Consider the following 17,971-nt stretch of genomic DNA (forward strand, 5'->3'; position numbering starts at 1 on the left):
TTAACTGAAAGTTTAACCTCCAAGTCTCTAACATGATTAAATAGTATAAATTATAATACATGTATTTAGGGTGTGTGGTTTTCAATGAGCTTTATATAACCTTCCATTTATCCTGTTATTTATTGTCTTTTATAACTTTATAGCAATACCAGTTTACAGACAGTGAAACAGATGTGGAGGTAATTACAGTAAATGCTTAAAAAGCAAGTAATACAGTGAATCACTGCATCTAAACTCCCAAGTTTGATGTGGGTGTTTTTTGTCTCATGTTAGCCTGCGTTTTTTTCTTTTATAGACCATGTTTTTTGCACCATCTTCTCTCTTTTATTTTAGATGAGAAATGTTTTTTAAAAATTTATTTCAAATATTAACTCCAATTTGGGCTTTTTAGTTTTCAACCTTTTTCACTTCCCAAGCAATTTTCTAAGCCTTGTCGTATTCAGACCCGACTGGTGCTAAAACAGGTGATGACTGGCGATTATAAAAATATTTTCTGATATTATGCGACAATCCTTTCCTATTTTTTCTCATCAGTGAGGCAAAATGGAATTTACACCAACTTTACATAACTTTTGCCAAACATACTCTCCAGGCCAGAATGCTTCTGTTGATACTGTAAAATCCCGTGTAGATGGGAGAGATCAGAACGGGGGGTGTGCGTGTCTGAGGCCAGCCCATTGGCTGCCGAGACATGTCTTAGTGAGTTCTGTTCCTTGGGAATGTGAAACAGGCTTGAGTGCCATCATTCTACTTCACCGAGAGAACACAGTCTTGAATCCCCAATTTCTCATTCACTCAACACTTAATGATCACATTCTTGGATGAGTTTGCAGTTTTGTGTTTTTCCTTTATCTTCACACCCAGACCTCACGTTATTATCATTTTCCTTCCTATTTGGAAAGCCCGATTTTGTTTTTAGAATCACTCCCTTTTTTGTTGTTAACCCTTGTAACAAAAGACTCATTCCCTGTGGTCAGCCTTGGGCTTGTGTCTGGGGGCAGCTCTAATTGTGCGTAATGTCACAGGGGTTCTTTGAAGATGAAGATGGAAAGGAGTATATTTACAAGGAACCCAAACTCACACCTCTGTCAGAAATTTCTCAGAGACTTCTCAAACTTTACTCAGATAAATTTGGTGCTGAAAACGTCAAGATGATACAAGATTCTGGCAAGGTATGGGCCATGCTTGTAAATGTATCATAGCAATGTAATATTGTTTTTTCATGTATGATTGATCATATATATTCATAAATGTGTGTCAAAAAAAGATGCAGGAAAAAGTTAAGAATGGTTGACTTGGAGTGACAAGTGTATTTTTTTTCCCCTAATACCTTTCTATGCTTCCCTGATATCCTTCATGAAGCAGTCCTTTATTTCATAACTTTAAACAGATATTCTTTTAAAAAATAATTAATATCTGAAAGGACATACCATTTTTAGTCCAGCTATTTAGAAACTCCGTAGGAGTAGGGTCCTAGGTTCTGTCGGTCACTGCTCTTTTTCCTTGCACTCAGCACAATGTCTGGTTGATTGACTGATGGACGAACGGAGGGATGAGCAGACAGACCAAGGAAGGAACTAACTAGCCAGCACATCTGTAGGAATGAGAGTTACGTTCTCCTTAGAGAGACTGTCCTCTGCTGAGTTGCCCTCACACGAGGACCATTTCTGAACCTCCACACTTTCCTTGTGTATTTACGTGTTGCACCGACTTTAGGACATCTCCCAAGAGATGGGATCCTCTTGCCTCCTGAAACTCAGGTCTAGTGGAGCTCCTGTTCTTTGCATTTATGAACGTTCCTCCTGTTCAGTTTCCAACAGCAATAAGCTCGACCTCTTTCTCAATCCATCCTTTTGGAGGAGCCTCAGTTCATGTTTTTGTCCTGAGCCCTGCGTAGGCGTCTCCAGTGTCTGGAATTTATGTCCTTGGGGCCCTTCCCTTTCTCCAGAGAAGAATCTTGCAGTCTCCTGCCCAGGTGGTAGGGAGGGGACAAGGGAGGAGGTAATTCTGGATGCTGGAGGCAGATGAGCAAGGGTGAAGGTCCCACGTTCAGCCTGCAGCCTTCCACCTGCATCCTACTCTGTACCTTGCCCCCGCTTTCTGCTGAGACTGGCGAACCCACTTAGACTCTTTCCAGACCAGTTTCTCCAAGGAACAATCTGTTCTTTTCTTGGGGGTGGGGACTTGGGAAGGGAGCCTGGGGTTCTGCCACCACCCACCATAGACTCTGGGCCACTCACCAACCCATACCTCCCTGGTCACCCTAATCCTAGTGCTGGTCTTCTCCAGACGCCCATCTCTTCAGGTTGCTGAAACAGATAGCACAGACCAGGTAGCGTACAAACAACAGAAATTTATTCCTCACCATTCAGGAGAGAGACGGAAAGTCCAAGGTCAAGGCATCAGCAGACTCAGTCTTCTGAGTGAGATTCTTCTTACTGGAGCATAGACTTATCGCTGTGTCTTCATGTGGAAGAAGGGCTGAGGGAGCTCTGTGGGGGCCTCGTATAAGGGTACTAATTCCATTCATGAAGGCCCCACCCTCCTAACCTAATCATCTCCTACCTTCCAAAACCACTACATTAGAGGTTAAGATTTCTACATGAGAATTTTGGGGGAACACAGATGTCCAGTCATCACAGCAGGCTTCTGAGGGGTGCTCTGGCTTCCTCCTCATTGCCCCTTCCATCGGAATGTGGATTAGAACTTTAACCCCCGTGCACCTGCCCTCCAGATATTCATTAAACTCACACACTGCTGTTCTTCCATCCTCTCTTTTTGTCCTTGCCAGTTAATTCTATACTTTGTGACAGAGCTGTACAAAGGAAGAGGGAGAAATGTACATTGTTGGTCCATTTTTAGCCAGAAACCTCAACATAACCTTATTAAGACCTACTTCTTTTCTAGACCAAATCACTCAAGTCCAACTTGCCTTCTTCTCTGAAGCCAAAAACTTTGTCTGGATCAGGCTGTGTCTTTGACCTAACAACCTTCTCTCAAGATGTTCATGCATTCATCTATTACTTGTATTAAATTAATTCATATCCATGTGTTTAAGTCTAATCTATCTGCAGGTTAATTATGACTTGAGGGCTTGGCTTTAAACACTATTACTAAAATAAACACTTTTCTCTCTAAGCCAAATATGTAAAAATACAGCTTAGGAAAGAATCAGAGGAATCCAGATGGGGAGTCATTCCACATGAAAACTAGCATGATGTCTTTAAAAAAGTCAGTGTCATGAAGAAGAACAGTCTGGATTAAACAAGACTAAGGAGCCATGACTAAATGTAAAATGCAATCTTTGATTAGATTCTGGTTCAAACACAAATAGCCAAAAATACCATTCTGGGACATTTGAGAATTTTTCACCTAAACTTGGTATATTGGGTACTGTTAGGATATTAGTGTTAATTTTGTAACATTAACAAAATGATGATGTATTGTGGTTATGGAGGAGGCTGTCGTCATATTTAGGAGATGCTGGCTCAAGTGTCATGATGTGAACCACTTACTTTGAAATGCTTCCACTAAAAAAAAAACCTGTACATATGTGTGTAAAGAGACATATAAACAAATAGCAAAGTATTAGCAATTGTTCTAAGTGGTGGGTATATGGCATTTGTTGTACTGTTTTTTTTTTCAAACTTTGAGTCTCCAAAACTTTTACTCATACAAAGTGGGGAAACACAGCTTCCGCGTGCATTGGAGGAGTCCTTCAGACACCAGAAGCTGTATTCCATTCCCTTTATTCATTTAAAGGTCAACCCCAAGGATCTGGATTCCAAGTATGCATACATCCAGGTGACTCACGTGATCCCGTTCTTTGATGAGAAAGAACTGCAAGAAAGGAAAACGGAGTTCGAAAGATCCCACAACATTCGCCGCTTCATGTTCGAGATGCCCTTCACCCAGAGCGGGAAGCGGCAGGGGGGCGTAGAGGAGCAGTGCAAACGGCGCACCATCCTGACAGGTACGGCTTTTCCCCCGCCCGCCCCTTCCGGTAAGAGCCACACCCTGCTTCCGGTAAGAGCCGCACCCAGCCCTCAGCATGGAGGGCAACGGAAAGAGCCTCCAGAAGGGATCCAGAAGCTTCTAGAACCGGAAGGGCCTCGGGAACTTAGTTAACTTTCCTTACATACCTGCTTCAGTTTAACACTTATCTCATGCTTGCTTTTGAAAACGCAGACATTTTTCTGTTTACCTGTTGGGTATCTTCTTCCATCAGACCAGAAGTCAGGTCCAGTGGCAGGTCACTTACCCTTTTTAGAATCTGGTGAAACCAGTGGGCCCATCTTCTTCCCAGAACGCTCTGGCACGCTGTTCTGAGCGGTTGGCAGACTGTCCAGATATGTGCCCCACCCCCGGGTCAAGCACCCCTGCGCCCAGTGCCGAGGCTACCTACGTCATGGGAGCAGACCCCTGAAGCATCTGTGTCGCACAGGTCCCAGCATGACCCTGCTCAAAGACTCCAGGGGGCAGGAACAGGTGGGATATGAGGCTCACCTCCTCCCTGAGTGGCTGGCCAGCCTCAGCTCTTGCTTCTAGAATAAGACGACAGCACAATCTCAGCTGCTAGTACCAGGAAGCCCACCGCATTCACAGCTGCCCACTCAGCGGTGGCAAGAGTTTCAGTGGCTCCTTTGGCACCGCTTAGTAGCCACTGATTACCCACCCACTAGAACTATGCTGTGTGACACATGTAGAGGTGTCTTGGGAGTAACCTAAGAGCCACCATTGCTATCAGGTTAGGGTCAGCAAATGACAGGCAACCTTTAACAGGCAATAAAAGGCTTTCTTGACTTTAAAAAAAAAAAAAGTGAGGAGGCTGTTGAGAATGCCACGTGTTGTCAGTATCTGCTATTGAGGCACATTTTTCAGACTGGCCGTAGTTAAGTCGAACCAGGAAGGCGCCCAGTGCTTGTCCAGCGGTTGCTGTTGTCAAGTGTTCCGCCTGGTCACTAGCAGGGAGCACTGCTGCACTGCTGCTGCTAAGTCACTTCAGTCGTGTCCGACTCTGTGCGACCCCATAGACGGCAGCCCACCAGGCTCCCCCACCCCTGGGATTCTCCAGGCAAGAACACTGGAGTGGGTTGCCATTTCCTTCTCCAATGCATGAAAGTGAAAAGTGAAGTGAAGTCGCTCAGTCGTGTCCGACCCTCAGCGACCCCATGGACTGCAGCCTTCCAGTCTCCTCCGTCCATGGGATTTTCCAGGCAAGAGTACTGGAGTGGGGTGCCATTGCCTTCTCCAAGGGAGCACTATAATCATCAATGAAAAGAGTTCAGTGAGGATGGCGCAGTTTCCGGTGAGGCTTCTGCCTCGCCAGTGGACAATACACTTTAAATGGGTGAATTGCGTAGTGTGTGATTTAGCGGTTAGGAAAAGAAAGAGTGTGGTTCATGATGAAATAGCTCAGGACAGCATATTGCATAGGATTTTTTATTCTTCCTATGAGGGAACTGAGATAAAAATTTAAATTCAGCAAAGAACCCCCGAAACCCTACATTCTTTTTCTTATTCGCGAAGGTATTTTATTTTTTAATTGAAGGATAATTGCTTTACAGAATTGTGTTGGTTTCTGCCAAACATCAACATGAATCAGCCATAGGTATACATATCGCTCCCTCTTGAACCTCCCTCCCACCTCCCTTCCTATCCCACCTTCTAGGTTGTTACAGATCCCCAGTTTGAGTTCCCTGAGTCATACAGCAAATTCCCATTGACTATCTATTTTACAAATAGTAAGATAAGTTTCCATGTTACTCTCAATACATCCCACCCTCTCCTTCCTCCCCTACCCTACATTCTTTAAAAAGGAGATTCTGCTCCTGTTTTTAGAAAAATAAGACGACCTTTAAAACACAAACAATATTGTCCTCAAAAACTTCAGCCCCTCCCCATAGATTGAAAGTGAAAGTGTCAGTCACTCAGTCATATCCAGCTCTTGTGACCCCATTTACTATAGCCCACCAGGCTCCTCTGTCCATGGAATTCTCCAGGCAAGAATACTGGAGTGGATAGCTGTTCCCTTCTCTAAGGGAATCTTCCTGGCCCAGGGATTGAACCCAGATCTTCTGCATTGCAGGCAGATTCTTTACCATCTGAACAATGAATTGTTTTTCTGATGGACACAGTAGCAAATCCTTATTAAGCAAAATAACTGCATTTTTTAGGTGGAGTCATTTTACAAGAATTACCAGCTTACCATGTTTATCTCTCCAGCAGTGATAACCTCAGATCAGTGCTTATCAAAGGTTGTTCCCAGTCTGCGGTGTCAGCAACACCTGGGAACTTGTGGCACGCTGGGGGGCAGGGCCCAGCTGGTGTGGTTAACCTAGCCTTCCAGGTGTTTCTGACACTGCTCAAGTTGGAGAACTGCTGATTTAAATAAACCGAGCTCACTGATGAGTCAGGGTCAGGATTTGTATCATGATTATCCCACTCAGGGAGCGTGCTTATTCATAAACAGTTACCATGGGGTGTTTTCACTAGCCAGTTTCCCGTTTTGTTGCAGAAGTATTTTAGATTAGATAACAGACCAGAGCAAAGCTCTGTACCCGCCTGAGCAGAGGGGACAAAGAGTAACGCTGCTACAGAGAAAGGAAATAATCGACTCAGGAAATAATCACCCTGAGGAGGTGTGAGCAGTGCAGAGCCTGGGCCTGGGTCCTGCAGACCCCATCACATCCTCACTATGTGACCTTGGGCAGGTCACTTAATCTCTCTGCACCTTAGTTTTTCATCTGTAAAAAGAAAGTTACACTGTCCATCCTGTGTGAAAGGATTTGGTAAATTATGCCCAGGTGGGGAAGGAATGCACTTCATTTTGCTACAATCTCATCCACCATTGAGCTCCTTGCCTTTTGAGGTTGAAGATGAGCAAAAGGAGATTATAATGCAACAAAAAAGCAAGAAGGGGTGCAGTTTCTGCCCAAACGATCTCAGAATTTCACAAGGCTTAACTACTGATAGTACAAAGATTTAGAGAAGGGCTTATAAAAATGCTACTGAGAACCTATAAACTATACCAACCTTCACTTAAAGACACAAAGGCCAGGATATTCTGAGCTTTCCCTTTTGTTATTAATCCCTTAGGATCTTCTTCCTCTGCATTGCTTCAGACCTGTCCTTTGGCTTTCAAGTTGTGTAGAAGCCCCTGCCCTCCGAACCCAGACAGGTTCACTTTCCTGGATAGTTCACTCAGTCAGCTATAATGGTGGGTCATTTGAAAGACCTAATGATCACCCTCCCATCCCCCTCGGTGTCAGTTCTGAGCCTGCCTCCCTACCTGACTCTGTCTGTTCCTTCTTTCGTGGAGCTCATCCCATGGAGTTTCTTCCTGGTCATTATTCCCCATTCTCCCAAATCACATCCAGACTCCTTCTCAGGTTGGAAATAATTCCCCCACTGCTCACCCTCTGATCAGTCTCACCAGACCGTACAACCACACCCCTCAGCCGTCGCTTCCTCGTCGTCCTGACTGAAGGGCTACAGACCACTGATGCGGGCTGTTGATTCATGATGTGATGGCTCACTCAGTCCACCACCTAATTTTCCACTTCCCAGGCCCATTTGCTCTTTCATGTAGCCATTTGGGGAGTAATATATTCTAACGTTCAGCAAAATTTATGGAGCATGGGCGGGCAATGTCCAACTTGGTGTATCAACAAAACAGAACTCTCTGTGCAGTTGAATTTTAGCGGGAGGAGACAGACGATAAGCAATAAATATAATGAGTTAAATGTGTCTGTGTTGGAAGGTAATACGTGTTCTGGACAAAAGCAAAGGGGGATTGGAAATGGGGTGTTGGGGAAGGGGAAGGTTGCAGGTTAAATGGTGGGTTAAATGGAAGCCCTGCGGGCTTCATAGAGAGTCCAGACTTGAAGGAGGTGAGGGAATGGTCTGTGCAAATGTCTAGAGGAAGACAGAGCTATGGGGGCAGAGGCCAGTGGCGGGGGTCCCTGTGCCCACCACACTCAGGGTGACCAGTAGGCCGGTGTGGCTGGAGCCAAGTGACCCCAGTGAGAGGAGACATGAGGCCAGTAAGGAAGGCTGGGCCAGGGGGTGGTCCTGGATGATGTGCTTTGGTGGGCTCATGCACAGACCCTGAGTTTTCTGTATCATTTCACCTCTCCTGTGCCTCTTTTAGCTCCCTGTGACCATCATAAGAAGCAGTGACTCAGACCTTTTGCTGAGTGGAATCAGTGTAACATGGACATCTCACAAATACCCTTGGAGTTGTCTTTTTTTTCTCTCTGAAATAATGGTGCTGCCACCCCATGGCACCCAGAAGCACTGTGATAACATTACTAGTGTGTTTTGACATGGCGTGAGCCTAATGAGACGTGTGTCCTGACAAATGAGAACACAGTATTCTCACTGTAAAGCACGTCAGTCTGTCGCGTCTGGGCACACCTGTGGCTGGAGGGCTGTTCCCATCTCCCTGGCTGATAAACAGCAGCATCTAGTTTTTGTCAAAGGAGCCTTCAGTCCAAAGAGGACTTGCCAATCCCAGTGTTGCCACTTAAAAACTGTGTGTGCGCAGAGAACACAGAAGAAATGGTAGACGCGGACCCTCGGCCTTAGATTGCATTCAGCAACTAGGACAGGCCTGTAAAGGGTGTGACAAACAGGGATGGATCAGGTTGAATGTCTGTTCCCGCTCTGTTTGGACTTTTGGGTGGTCCTGAGGGAACCCTGGGAGCCAACCTTTCTCGTTTTGTGATCAGTCCTTTTTGAGTAAACCCTCCCCAACCACTTACTAAATAGTAAAGAATCTAAACATAACACTCCTATCTTATTTCCACTTGTTAAAAAGTAATAGAAGCTTTAAGCATATAGCTACCTGCTTATTCATAAATACATATATGAAATAAGAATATTATATTTACATGTACAATATATAAGCAATAGGGGAGAAATGTGAAACAGTATTGAATTAGAAACAACTATTTTTCTATTCTTTTTTTTTAATTTTAATTGGAGGCTAATTACAATATTGTGGTGGTTTCTGCCATACATTGACATGAATCAGCCATGGTTATACATGTGTCCCCCATCCTGAGCCCCTCTCCCACCTCCCTCCCCACCCCATCCCTCAGGGTCATCCCAGTGCACCAGCCCTGAGCGCCCTGTCTCATGCATTGAACCTGGACTAGCAATCTGTTTCACATAGGGTAATATATATGTTTCAGTGCTATTCTTTTTTAAACCAACTCTTTGGTATTGATATGTTCAGGTGTCTTAAAAGAAATGAAAACAATATTGAGTGGCATCTTTTTGGTTAAAAAAAATATGTGAGAAAAACTAAATATTTTTTAATGTTGTTGAATCACTCAAGTTTTAAAACATCTTTATTATTGTAACTCAAAGTTTGTAAATTTCCGGTTCATAAACTACTTTGCTTGGAAATACATTCTCACATGTTATTTTCATTGATTTCTCTGACTTGTGCAAACTTAAGCATGTGATTTCAAGTTGTTCCATGGCTCAAGGATATTCCTATGGAACTCTTTTCTGGACTTAACTCTGTTATATGATATCTCAGGACTGTTTATTTAGTCTTTTTTGTATTTGCAAAGCTGTCTCATGCCTGCTAGCTCATTCAGCTCTCACAACTTCCAAGAAAGGTTTAGCACATTTATGGGCAAGAAAATTGAGCAAGGAGTGATCAAATGACTTCTTCAAAGATAAACCTCTCCTATTACAGTAAACAAGAACCCGACCCTCTTGACTTTATGTGGTGCCTGTGGTTAAACACACAGCACAATGAAGGAAGACTGGTTTCTGGTTCCACGAAGTGCCAGCATGTGTCCTAGACATGCTTCAGGTTCCTTACCTGTCACTTGGGCATGGTGATGAGCTGTCCGTCGGGACGAATTTAGCAGTGCGAGCCGTGGCCTAACTCTGCGCTGCGTTCCTCCACAGCGATACACTGCTTCCCATACGTGAAGAAGCGGATCCCGGTCATGTACCAGCACCACACAGACCTGAACCCCATCGAGGTGGCCATCGACGAGATGAGCAAGAAGGTGGCCGAGCTCCGGCAGCTGTGCTCCTCGGCCGAAGTGGACATGATCAAACTGCAGCTCAAGCTCCAGGGCAGCGTGAGCGTCCAGGTAAGCCGGGTGCCGGGCCAGGCAATCCGCGCGCCAGGCCAGGCAATCTGCAGGGCAGCACCTGTGGACCCAGGGAATTTCAGGTCGTTCACACCAGGTCCAGAGGAGATCCCCACCCCCTCTCTTCTGTATTTGTGCGGTTTCTCCCAATCCCAGATGGGCGGGAGCCCTTTGGCTACAAGAGCATCATTGTCACCAAGCTGTCTGCAAGGGCTGGAGATGGGTACAGCCTGGCTTCTCAGAAATTTGGTTAATTCTGACTGCCTAGTGGAAGCATCAAGACTTAAATAAGATGAAGTATGGAGAGCTATAGGTTTTCATATGAAACTATTGTTTTCTGGTTTCTATGAAAATTGTAACTGAAAAGGTACCTGAAGTTTCACTCTTTTGATGGTATCTTTTGATTAGTGAAATTCTTCATTTCAACATAGCCCAACTGATCAATAGTTCCTTTATTAGTAGCAGATTTTGTATCCTCTATAGAAATCTGTTTCAGAGATGTTCTTTTTTTCTTTGTTTATGTGAATTGATTTTTCTGTGGTAACAAATAGGGGTCAAGACTTTTTTTTTCCCTTTAGCTGTTCAGGTGAAGTTGTACTGGATCTAGGTGCTGACTTTTTTTGTCCTTTTTATTGGAGTGTAGTTGATTTATAACGTTGTGTTGGTTTCTGCTGAACAGCAAAGTGAATCAGTTATACATATACATATATCCACTCTTTTTTAGATTCTTTTCCCATTAGGCCATTATAGAGTACTGAGTAGAGTTTCCTGTGCTATAGAGTAGGTCCTTATTAATTATCTATTTTATACATAGTAGTGTGTATAGGTCAATCCCAATCTTCCAGTTTTTCCTACCACCCTCCCACCCCACCCCCAGGTGCTGGTTACACAGGTGTGTTCAGTTTGTAAAAATTCATCAAGCTAAACACTTACATGCACCTTTATCTTGGTATGGTACACTTCAATCATAGGGATGTTTTTCAGATGTTGTACTTACATGGTTTCCTAAGAAATTAATAGATATTAAGTTACTCCCTCCAGTGACCAGCATGCTTCTTGCTTTATTGATGTTTTTAAGTTTGTATAAATAATTCTAGCCACCTGCATTATGTGTATATTCCTATATCCGCTTCTTTTCTCTTTCAAGAAGAATGTGTTTATGAAGGTTACATGTAGATTGTAATACACTGGTTTCAGTTTCTGAAATCGGTTTTTGTCAACTTTTTATCAGATCAATGCTAAGCTGTTACCTCACATTTTTCTAAAAGTCATTCACCTCAAAAGTATTTACAGATGTTTTCAACCTCTTCCCTTACGGCCCAAAAGACTAATGTACCAAAATAAGGTATCAGGTGAAGATGATAAATACTCCAGCCACGTGAGTGATTGCATAAGGGGCCAGAGGCCACAATTTTCTGCAGCTTAAAACAAAAACCGCTTAGTAACGTGGCCTGGGCCTGGAAACAGCCAGCTTCTGAAAAGGCCACTGTGGGGCAGGGGGGAAGGCGTGGCAGGGAAGGGTGGGGCTGGGCAGGATGCACTTTCCAAAGGGCATGTGCCCTGCCTTTTGATAGTGAACTTAGCATTGGATAAATTCCTGGTCACCTTTAAGACCAAAGCATTCTGTGATCAACCGAGGAGGTGAAAGTTACTCCCTCCAGGGTAACAACAAAGCTGGAATCCGGGGAGAGAAGCCTGATCCTTTTATTTGTGTTTCTTTAATTCTTCCACCAAGAGCCTCTCCCAGGTGGCTGTTGCACAGGACAGAGCCATTGGGTGGCTTCGTGACTCTGCTCTCCACTCCAGGGTCTTAGCATGCTGACCTAATGAAGTGTCACGAGCTTCCTTCTCCACCTTCTTAAAACTGAACGTACACGTCACTCTGGATATTCCTTCGTTCAGGTCACTTTCAGGTTATTGACAAAGCTCCCCACATATATCCAGGGATCATACCCAGTCATCCCTGAGGGTTAGCTAGTTGTCCCTATGTCAGTGGGCCCCCTTCTAACCTCTGTGCCCCCCGTCTCCCCACCCCTGGTGTGAACTCTTATCAGTTCAGTTCCCCTGCCATTACTGCAAGTCCTACATGCCATGGGCCAGGACTGCTGCCCATGCCCTTCACCCACAGCCACAGCCACGCCCTCCCTGCTCACTTACCTCCAAGTCCTTCAGGACACCCCCACCCCAGAAAAATCATGCAATGATCACGTAGTCAGGCCCTTTCCCAAGTCCCAAGTGCCTGGAACTTTCCCCTCCCCATCCAGTGTGTCTAACCCTCTTTCTCACCACACTCCCACATTTCCTGACTTACTCAGCCTCAGAGAACTCCGCTTGGTGAATTAGAGGAGACATGCAGGGCTCTGAGTCCCTCATCTTGTTGCCAAATTCCCAAATTCCCCCGAATCTTTGGCCTCCCAGCCCTTGAGATGGTTAGTTCATTTAAGGGTAGCAGATCAGCTCCACAATTCCACCAGGGGAAGAGTTGGTTCTTTAAAACTGGCACATGTACTTTGTTTTTCAGTTTTCATTGAACTCACCAGATTGACCTCTTAGTTCAGTGTCATATAGCACAAATACCAGTTGGAAGACTGGCTCTGATCTCAGGTGTCTTACTTATTGGCTGTTCGACCTTAAACAGGTCCTTACATTTTCCAAGCGTTAGTTCTTCCTACATAAGATGAACCATCATCACAAGTGCCCTGAGGATGGCTGAGATGACAAACATCAAATAGCTTATAGCAATATGAGCTTGATTCATGGTTTCTTCTTTTGGGTCCTAAGTTCATGGAGGGCAGAGGTCATAACTCACTCACTCAAGCAGCATTTTTAGCAAATGCCAGCTGAAACTAACGATTATGGGCATTTTCTTCATAACCTAATTTTAAATTTTTGTTCCTTATCCAGGTCAACGCTGGTCCACTGGCATATGCCCGAGCTTTCTTAGACGACACAAACACGAAAAGATACCCTGACAATAAAGTGAAGTTGCTTAAAGAAGTTTTCAGGTAACGCACACTGGAAATGTCTTTCTCTTGAAGTAGCAATCGTTTCTGTGCTTGCTCAGGAAAGAGATCCTGCCAGTTGGGCTCACGCTTTGTTCTGTTCATGCCTTGATTTCCCTCTCCCGCACCGTTTCAGGCAATTTGTGGAAGCTTGCGGTCAAGCCTTAGTGGTGAACGAACGGCTCATCAAGGAGGACCAGATAGAGTATCAGGAAGAAATGAAGGCCAACTACAGGGAAATGACAAAAGAGCTTTCTGAAATCATGCACGAGCAGGTAGGTGCCACACTCGAGTGCTTCTCATGTTTAGACCCCCCGCACACTTGGGGGTCTCAGGTGCACCCTACAATGGTCTGAATGCCCCGACATCCTTCCAGAATGTTGCTCTCTGAAGGATAGGGTAGCATGCTGCACTGCTGCTACTGTCTAACCCTGGGGGCTTGGGGAACAGCCAGCAAGAAGCCTACCCGTCATTGTCTAACCTCCTTTCTATCCTCAAACTGTCAATAGCTCAGAAACAACTCACATAAAAAAAGAAATACCAGTACTATTCCTGGAACTCTTTATTCACCCAATCCTTTGGTTTAAGGAATTCTCCATTGCAGTAAATGTCTTTCACCATTTAAAAGCATAGGGTTGTGCAGAGTGTGACTCCTTTCAGCTGATCTGGGTGCTCCAGTGAGTCAGTCCTCAAGGCTGCTTCTTTATTCCTTGTCATTCTGGGCAGCTTCCCTGATTGCACTGCTACCACCATCTTCCTGTATGAATTCCGTTCAGTGGGATTACATATGTGGGCTCAGTAGTCATCAATGGGGACAGCTGCCCAGGGAGCTAAATGAATGTCAAAGGCTGCTTCCTGTTGCTTTCTGAGGGGTCTGTTCTCCATCAACCACAGAGTTGATGGAGACTTCTGTGTCAGTCTTTCTGATCAATGTTGGCCCTGTAAGCGGCCCACATGACTGCTTCTGTCTGTTGCCTCCATCACTGCCTTTCATTCTTAAATGGAAACCAGTGCCATTTGTGTCAGTTGCCTGTGATGATTTAGTTAGGAGGCTTCTGTTGCAGAAAATTAACTTAAATGTCTAAGCTTTAACTTGCTTTTTTTTCTCCTCCATGCTCACACGTTCAGATGGGATGGTAATGTCATTTTCTACTTTAATTTCTCTGAATCTTAATAACTGGCTCACAGAAAGTTACGACTAAGTTTGGATAACTGTAGACACCGACATAATGACAGTACATGTGCAAAAAGAAGGCAGCCCTCTTCTGGGCATTTAGAAAAGTACAAAAAAAATAGAAATGACCAAAGAAATAAATACGTGAATAATTGAGCGGAAAGAGAGGGTTTTGTGGGAACAAGTGTCTAGAGAAAGCTCAGGGTCTTTTGTGTGGGGCCTCCAGGTAGTTTGGAGAGCTTGATCAATGGCTGTCAGCACTTGCCACTAGACAAGATGAAAGTAGGGGGGGGGAAAAATCAGAGCTGAGAATATTAAACTCCCAGACTGTGTGGACATAATGCCATGCTGGCTCTTAACTGCACCTTGAATTTTCCATTATCCCAACAACTGTGAGGATTAAACTTTGAACCCTAAAGCAAAAATGGTCTTGCCCTGGAGTCTTGGACTTTCCAGGGGAGCCTCTGAGTGTGTGTGTTCCTCTCAGTGTCTACCCGGCACTAGGTCAAGTCTTGTGCTTAGAATTCTTCCCTGCGTTATTGAGTGTGAAAGAGACTTGTTGAGAGTCAGCAAGGCGGCCACTCTCTCCTAGCATGGAAATCTGTAAGATCTTGAGAAAAGGAGCTGGTGGAAAACACCTATGCTCCAGATTCATTAAAAAAAAAAAGACTTTTCCAAGGGCCAGGACCAGGTCGTGTCCCCACCGGGTACATGCAGGATAGACTTCAAGGTGCTTTTATGACCTGGTGAGCTTAGAAGGCTCTCTACTCACTAACCTGTAGAGGAAACGAAACATGCTGTCCTTGACTTGCTCTTTAAAATCCTGATCCGATAAACCCTGATATACAGTGGGAGGTGAGCTGCCCCGCTCCCTCGGCCCTGCATGGAGGCTGAGCTCCCTGGGGGTGTCACAGTCATGCAGTGGCCGCCGGGTGATGAGTTGTGAGAAGTGTCACTGGGCGCGTTGTGTGTGGGTAATGCTGTGTCTCTGTGCCTCGAGATCTGCCCCCTGGAGGAGAAGACGAGCGTTCTGCCAAACTCCCTGCACATCTTCAACGCCATCAGCGGGACGCCCACCAGCACGCTGGTGCACGGCATGACCAGCTCGTCCTCCGTGGTGTGATCTCCCCGCGTGGTCCGCGGGTGGGGACTTGCTCTGTCATTTGCAAACTCAGGACGATGACTCCAAAGCTAATCCCTGGGCAGGTGCCCAACACGGGGAGACCGAGCACAAGGAGGAGCCGAGGGAATGGAAGAGTTACGGGAATAAAGAACCGGGTAATTTCGTATCTCCTGGAGGAGTCCTCCTCAAGAGAGCACTCGTTTTTTTTTTTTAAACCTCGCTGGCAATATTCAATGTTTTCATTGTGTCTTAACAGAGGTGTGTAGTGGACACTCTTCGGCTGGAGTTAAGTGTTATTCTTCCTTACAGAAGTAGTATTAAAAATAAACGGCCTGGAGAAAACACGTGTTTTGGAATGTACATAGCACTGAAGTCGAGGCGGGAGGGTAACCCTTCGCCTCTAGGCTAAGCTGGAAAATCTTGAAAATATTTTTTTTTTTCCTGTGGCACATTCAGATTGAAAACAAGAACTATTTTTGTGACTAGTTTTTGATGACCTAAGGAAACTGACCATTGTAATTTTTGTACCAGTGAACCAGAAAAGCTAGTGCTTTTATACTCATTTACTTGCATTGAAGAAATAGGAAAGCTTAAGAAACTATGGGAGCTTAAAACTAGTCAAGCAGTTTAGAACCAAAGGCCTGTATTAATAAACACAACTATGCTAAACGTTTAAAGGAGTACAGTATACTGTTATGTACATAGAGTTTGTTAATACAGTCTTGGTATTGTGTACATACACGTATGACATTTCTACATTTTTAATACATCAGCTTCTGCATAAAGTTTAATTGTGACAGATTTGTGCTGTTCTTAGTATATGCAACACACTTGACTCTACTGTTTTATTCTTGTACATAAAAGCAGTGCAGTTTGGAGGTGTATACAGTCTTTGCTATGTTAGGTTTATAAACCATTTTAAAAATTTCATCCTTTTGCCAAAGTGGTGGAGTATGTCATTGATAAATCATAAATCTTGTGGTGAATAGTGGTGTAATGTAAAGCCTTCACCATGTTATATTTTCTTTTCAGACATTAATTGAGTAATTTTATATTTGGGAAAAATAAAGGTTTTTAATTTTATTTAACTAGAATCTCTGCCCTGCTGTAATTAAACATTCTGTACCACATCTGTATTAAAAACAACATTGCTGATTTTCTGGTGGCGAGTATTGGGTATTTATCATTGGACAGCCTTAAGAGGGGGCAGGATATTGAAATATTTGGGGGTGAAATAACGTGGTATATGAAATTTGCTTAAAAATACTTGAAGGGGAAAAAAGAGGGTAGGGATTTGAAACAAGCTTGACAGATGTTGGTTGCTAATTGTGGAAGCTGAGGTTGGGTGCCTGGGGACCATTGTACCCATGTCTCTGCCTTGGTCTAAGTTTCCACAGTATAGATTTCAAGAGGCAGACTCGGGGGCTGGATCTCCCAGAGGACTTGGATCAGCGCTTTGTCACCCTGCAGTCAGTCTGGCTCTGATTTCTACTGGTTGTTCCCAAGGATGTGTAGACACGTTAATCCCTCTGTCTGTTCCCCTTCCACTCCTTCATCACCTCCCTGGTTGACTCCTCTGGGACAGGTGGTCGTTTATCCCAGCAGGGCATCCTGGCCAGCTGAGCTCACTTTCTTGGGCCCCTACAGCATCACCAACACTGGACCCGAGTCAAGTGACGGCTCAGACCACAGGTGCTGGTCTTGCCTGTGACACACCCAGGGCCCTAGCCATGATCCACTCAGCCTCAGAGAGTTCCAGCGACAGAAGGAAAAGGAGTCTTTCCACAAGAAATAAAATAGCTGCTTTTCTTACTTAGGGGGTATTGGAAGCTGTCTTTTTTCATAACCGGTGGAGGAAAGAGAGCGTGACATTGTGTACATCTTGAGCACACAGAAACCAAGGATCTTCTGGTGTCTTTGGAACATTCTCTGTCAGTGGGCAAGGCTATGTTTTGCAGATGGAGACAGGTCATGAAGAAGAGATGTGAGGCATTATGACAGCTCTTCTGCAGCCCATTCACTAGTGGATCCAGACTTAGGGCTTGAGAACATTCTCTACGTTTGCCCGGAGTCACTGACATCCCACCCCCATGTAATAAACCTTAACTCTAACACCATCAGGGAAGAGGTCTAAAAGTTTGTCTCCTGTTGCTGGGCTGGATTTCCTTGTCATAAATGCCTTGTTTAGAAGCCATAAAGTTCAAGTCATCATGCAGTAAGATAAATATATGTCTGGAAAGAGCTATCTTGCTATCTCATGGTTAAACTTGGAAAATAATTTGTACAGATTTCATGTCAGATAAGATTCAGCTTGGAAGGTGACCAACCCTTGTTAATTACAACAGCGGAGAAAGGAGCTGTCTCTAAGTTGAAGACATCCACTGTGGACACTGTACCAAAACACATTCATATATGTTAAAAACCTTATTTAGTTTATGTATGAAATTTTAATTTTGGTATAAAGTAACCCATTAAAGTATCCGTTTATTGGGGAAAATTGTGGGGTTTTTTTATATTAAGAAATCTTTATTGTTATTTTTAAGTTAATTCT

At 44.4% G+C, this 17,971-nt stretch overlaps 1 protein-coding gene across 13 annotated transcripts in view; it reads left to right on the top strand.

The window, feature by feature from the left end:
• DOCK9 (dedicator of cytokinesis 9) overlaps nucleotides 1-16,580 on the top strand; it is a 288,599-nt gene extending 272,019 nt beyond the window's left edge. For 6 of the 13 annotated variants that reach the window (XM_018056406.1, XM_018056414.1, XM_018056413.1 and 3 more), the window contains exons 49-55: nucleotides 144-179; nucleotides 1,026-1,172; nucleotides 3,763-3,973; nucleotides 9,931-10,121; nucleotides 13,026-13,126; nucleotides 13,260-13,398; nucleotides 15,298-15,695. In XM_018056406.1, coding sequence (XP_017911895.1) covers nucleotides 144-179; nucleotides 1,026-1,172; nucleotides 3,763-3,973; nucleotides 9,931-10,121; nucleotides 13,026-13,126; nucleotides 13,260-13,398; nucleotides 15,298-15,420 — 948 coding nt within the window. In that variant the 3' untranslated portion in view covers nucleotides 15,421-15,695. Of the gene's footprint in view, nucleotides 1-143; nucleotides 180-1,025; nucleotides 1,173-3,762; nucleotides 3,974-9,930; nucleotides 10,122-13,025; nucleotides 13,127-13,259; nucleotides 13,399-14,251; nucleotides 14,260-15,297 lie in introns of all 13 variants that reach the window. The other 7 variants (XM_018056410.1, XM_018056408.1, XM_018056418.1 and 4 more) reach the window with 5 other exon arrangements.

Source organism: Capra hircus, chromosome 12 (genome assembly GCF_001704415.2).
Source record: "Capra hircus breed San Clemente chromosome 12, ASM170441v1, whole genome shotgun sequence".
Classification (NCBI taxonomy): Eukaryota; Metazoa; Chordata; class Mammalia; order Artiodactyla; family Bovidae; genus Capra; species Capra hircus.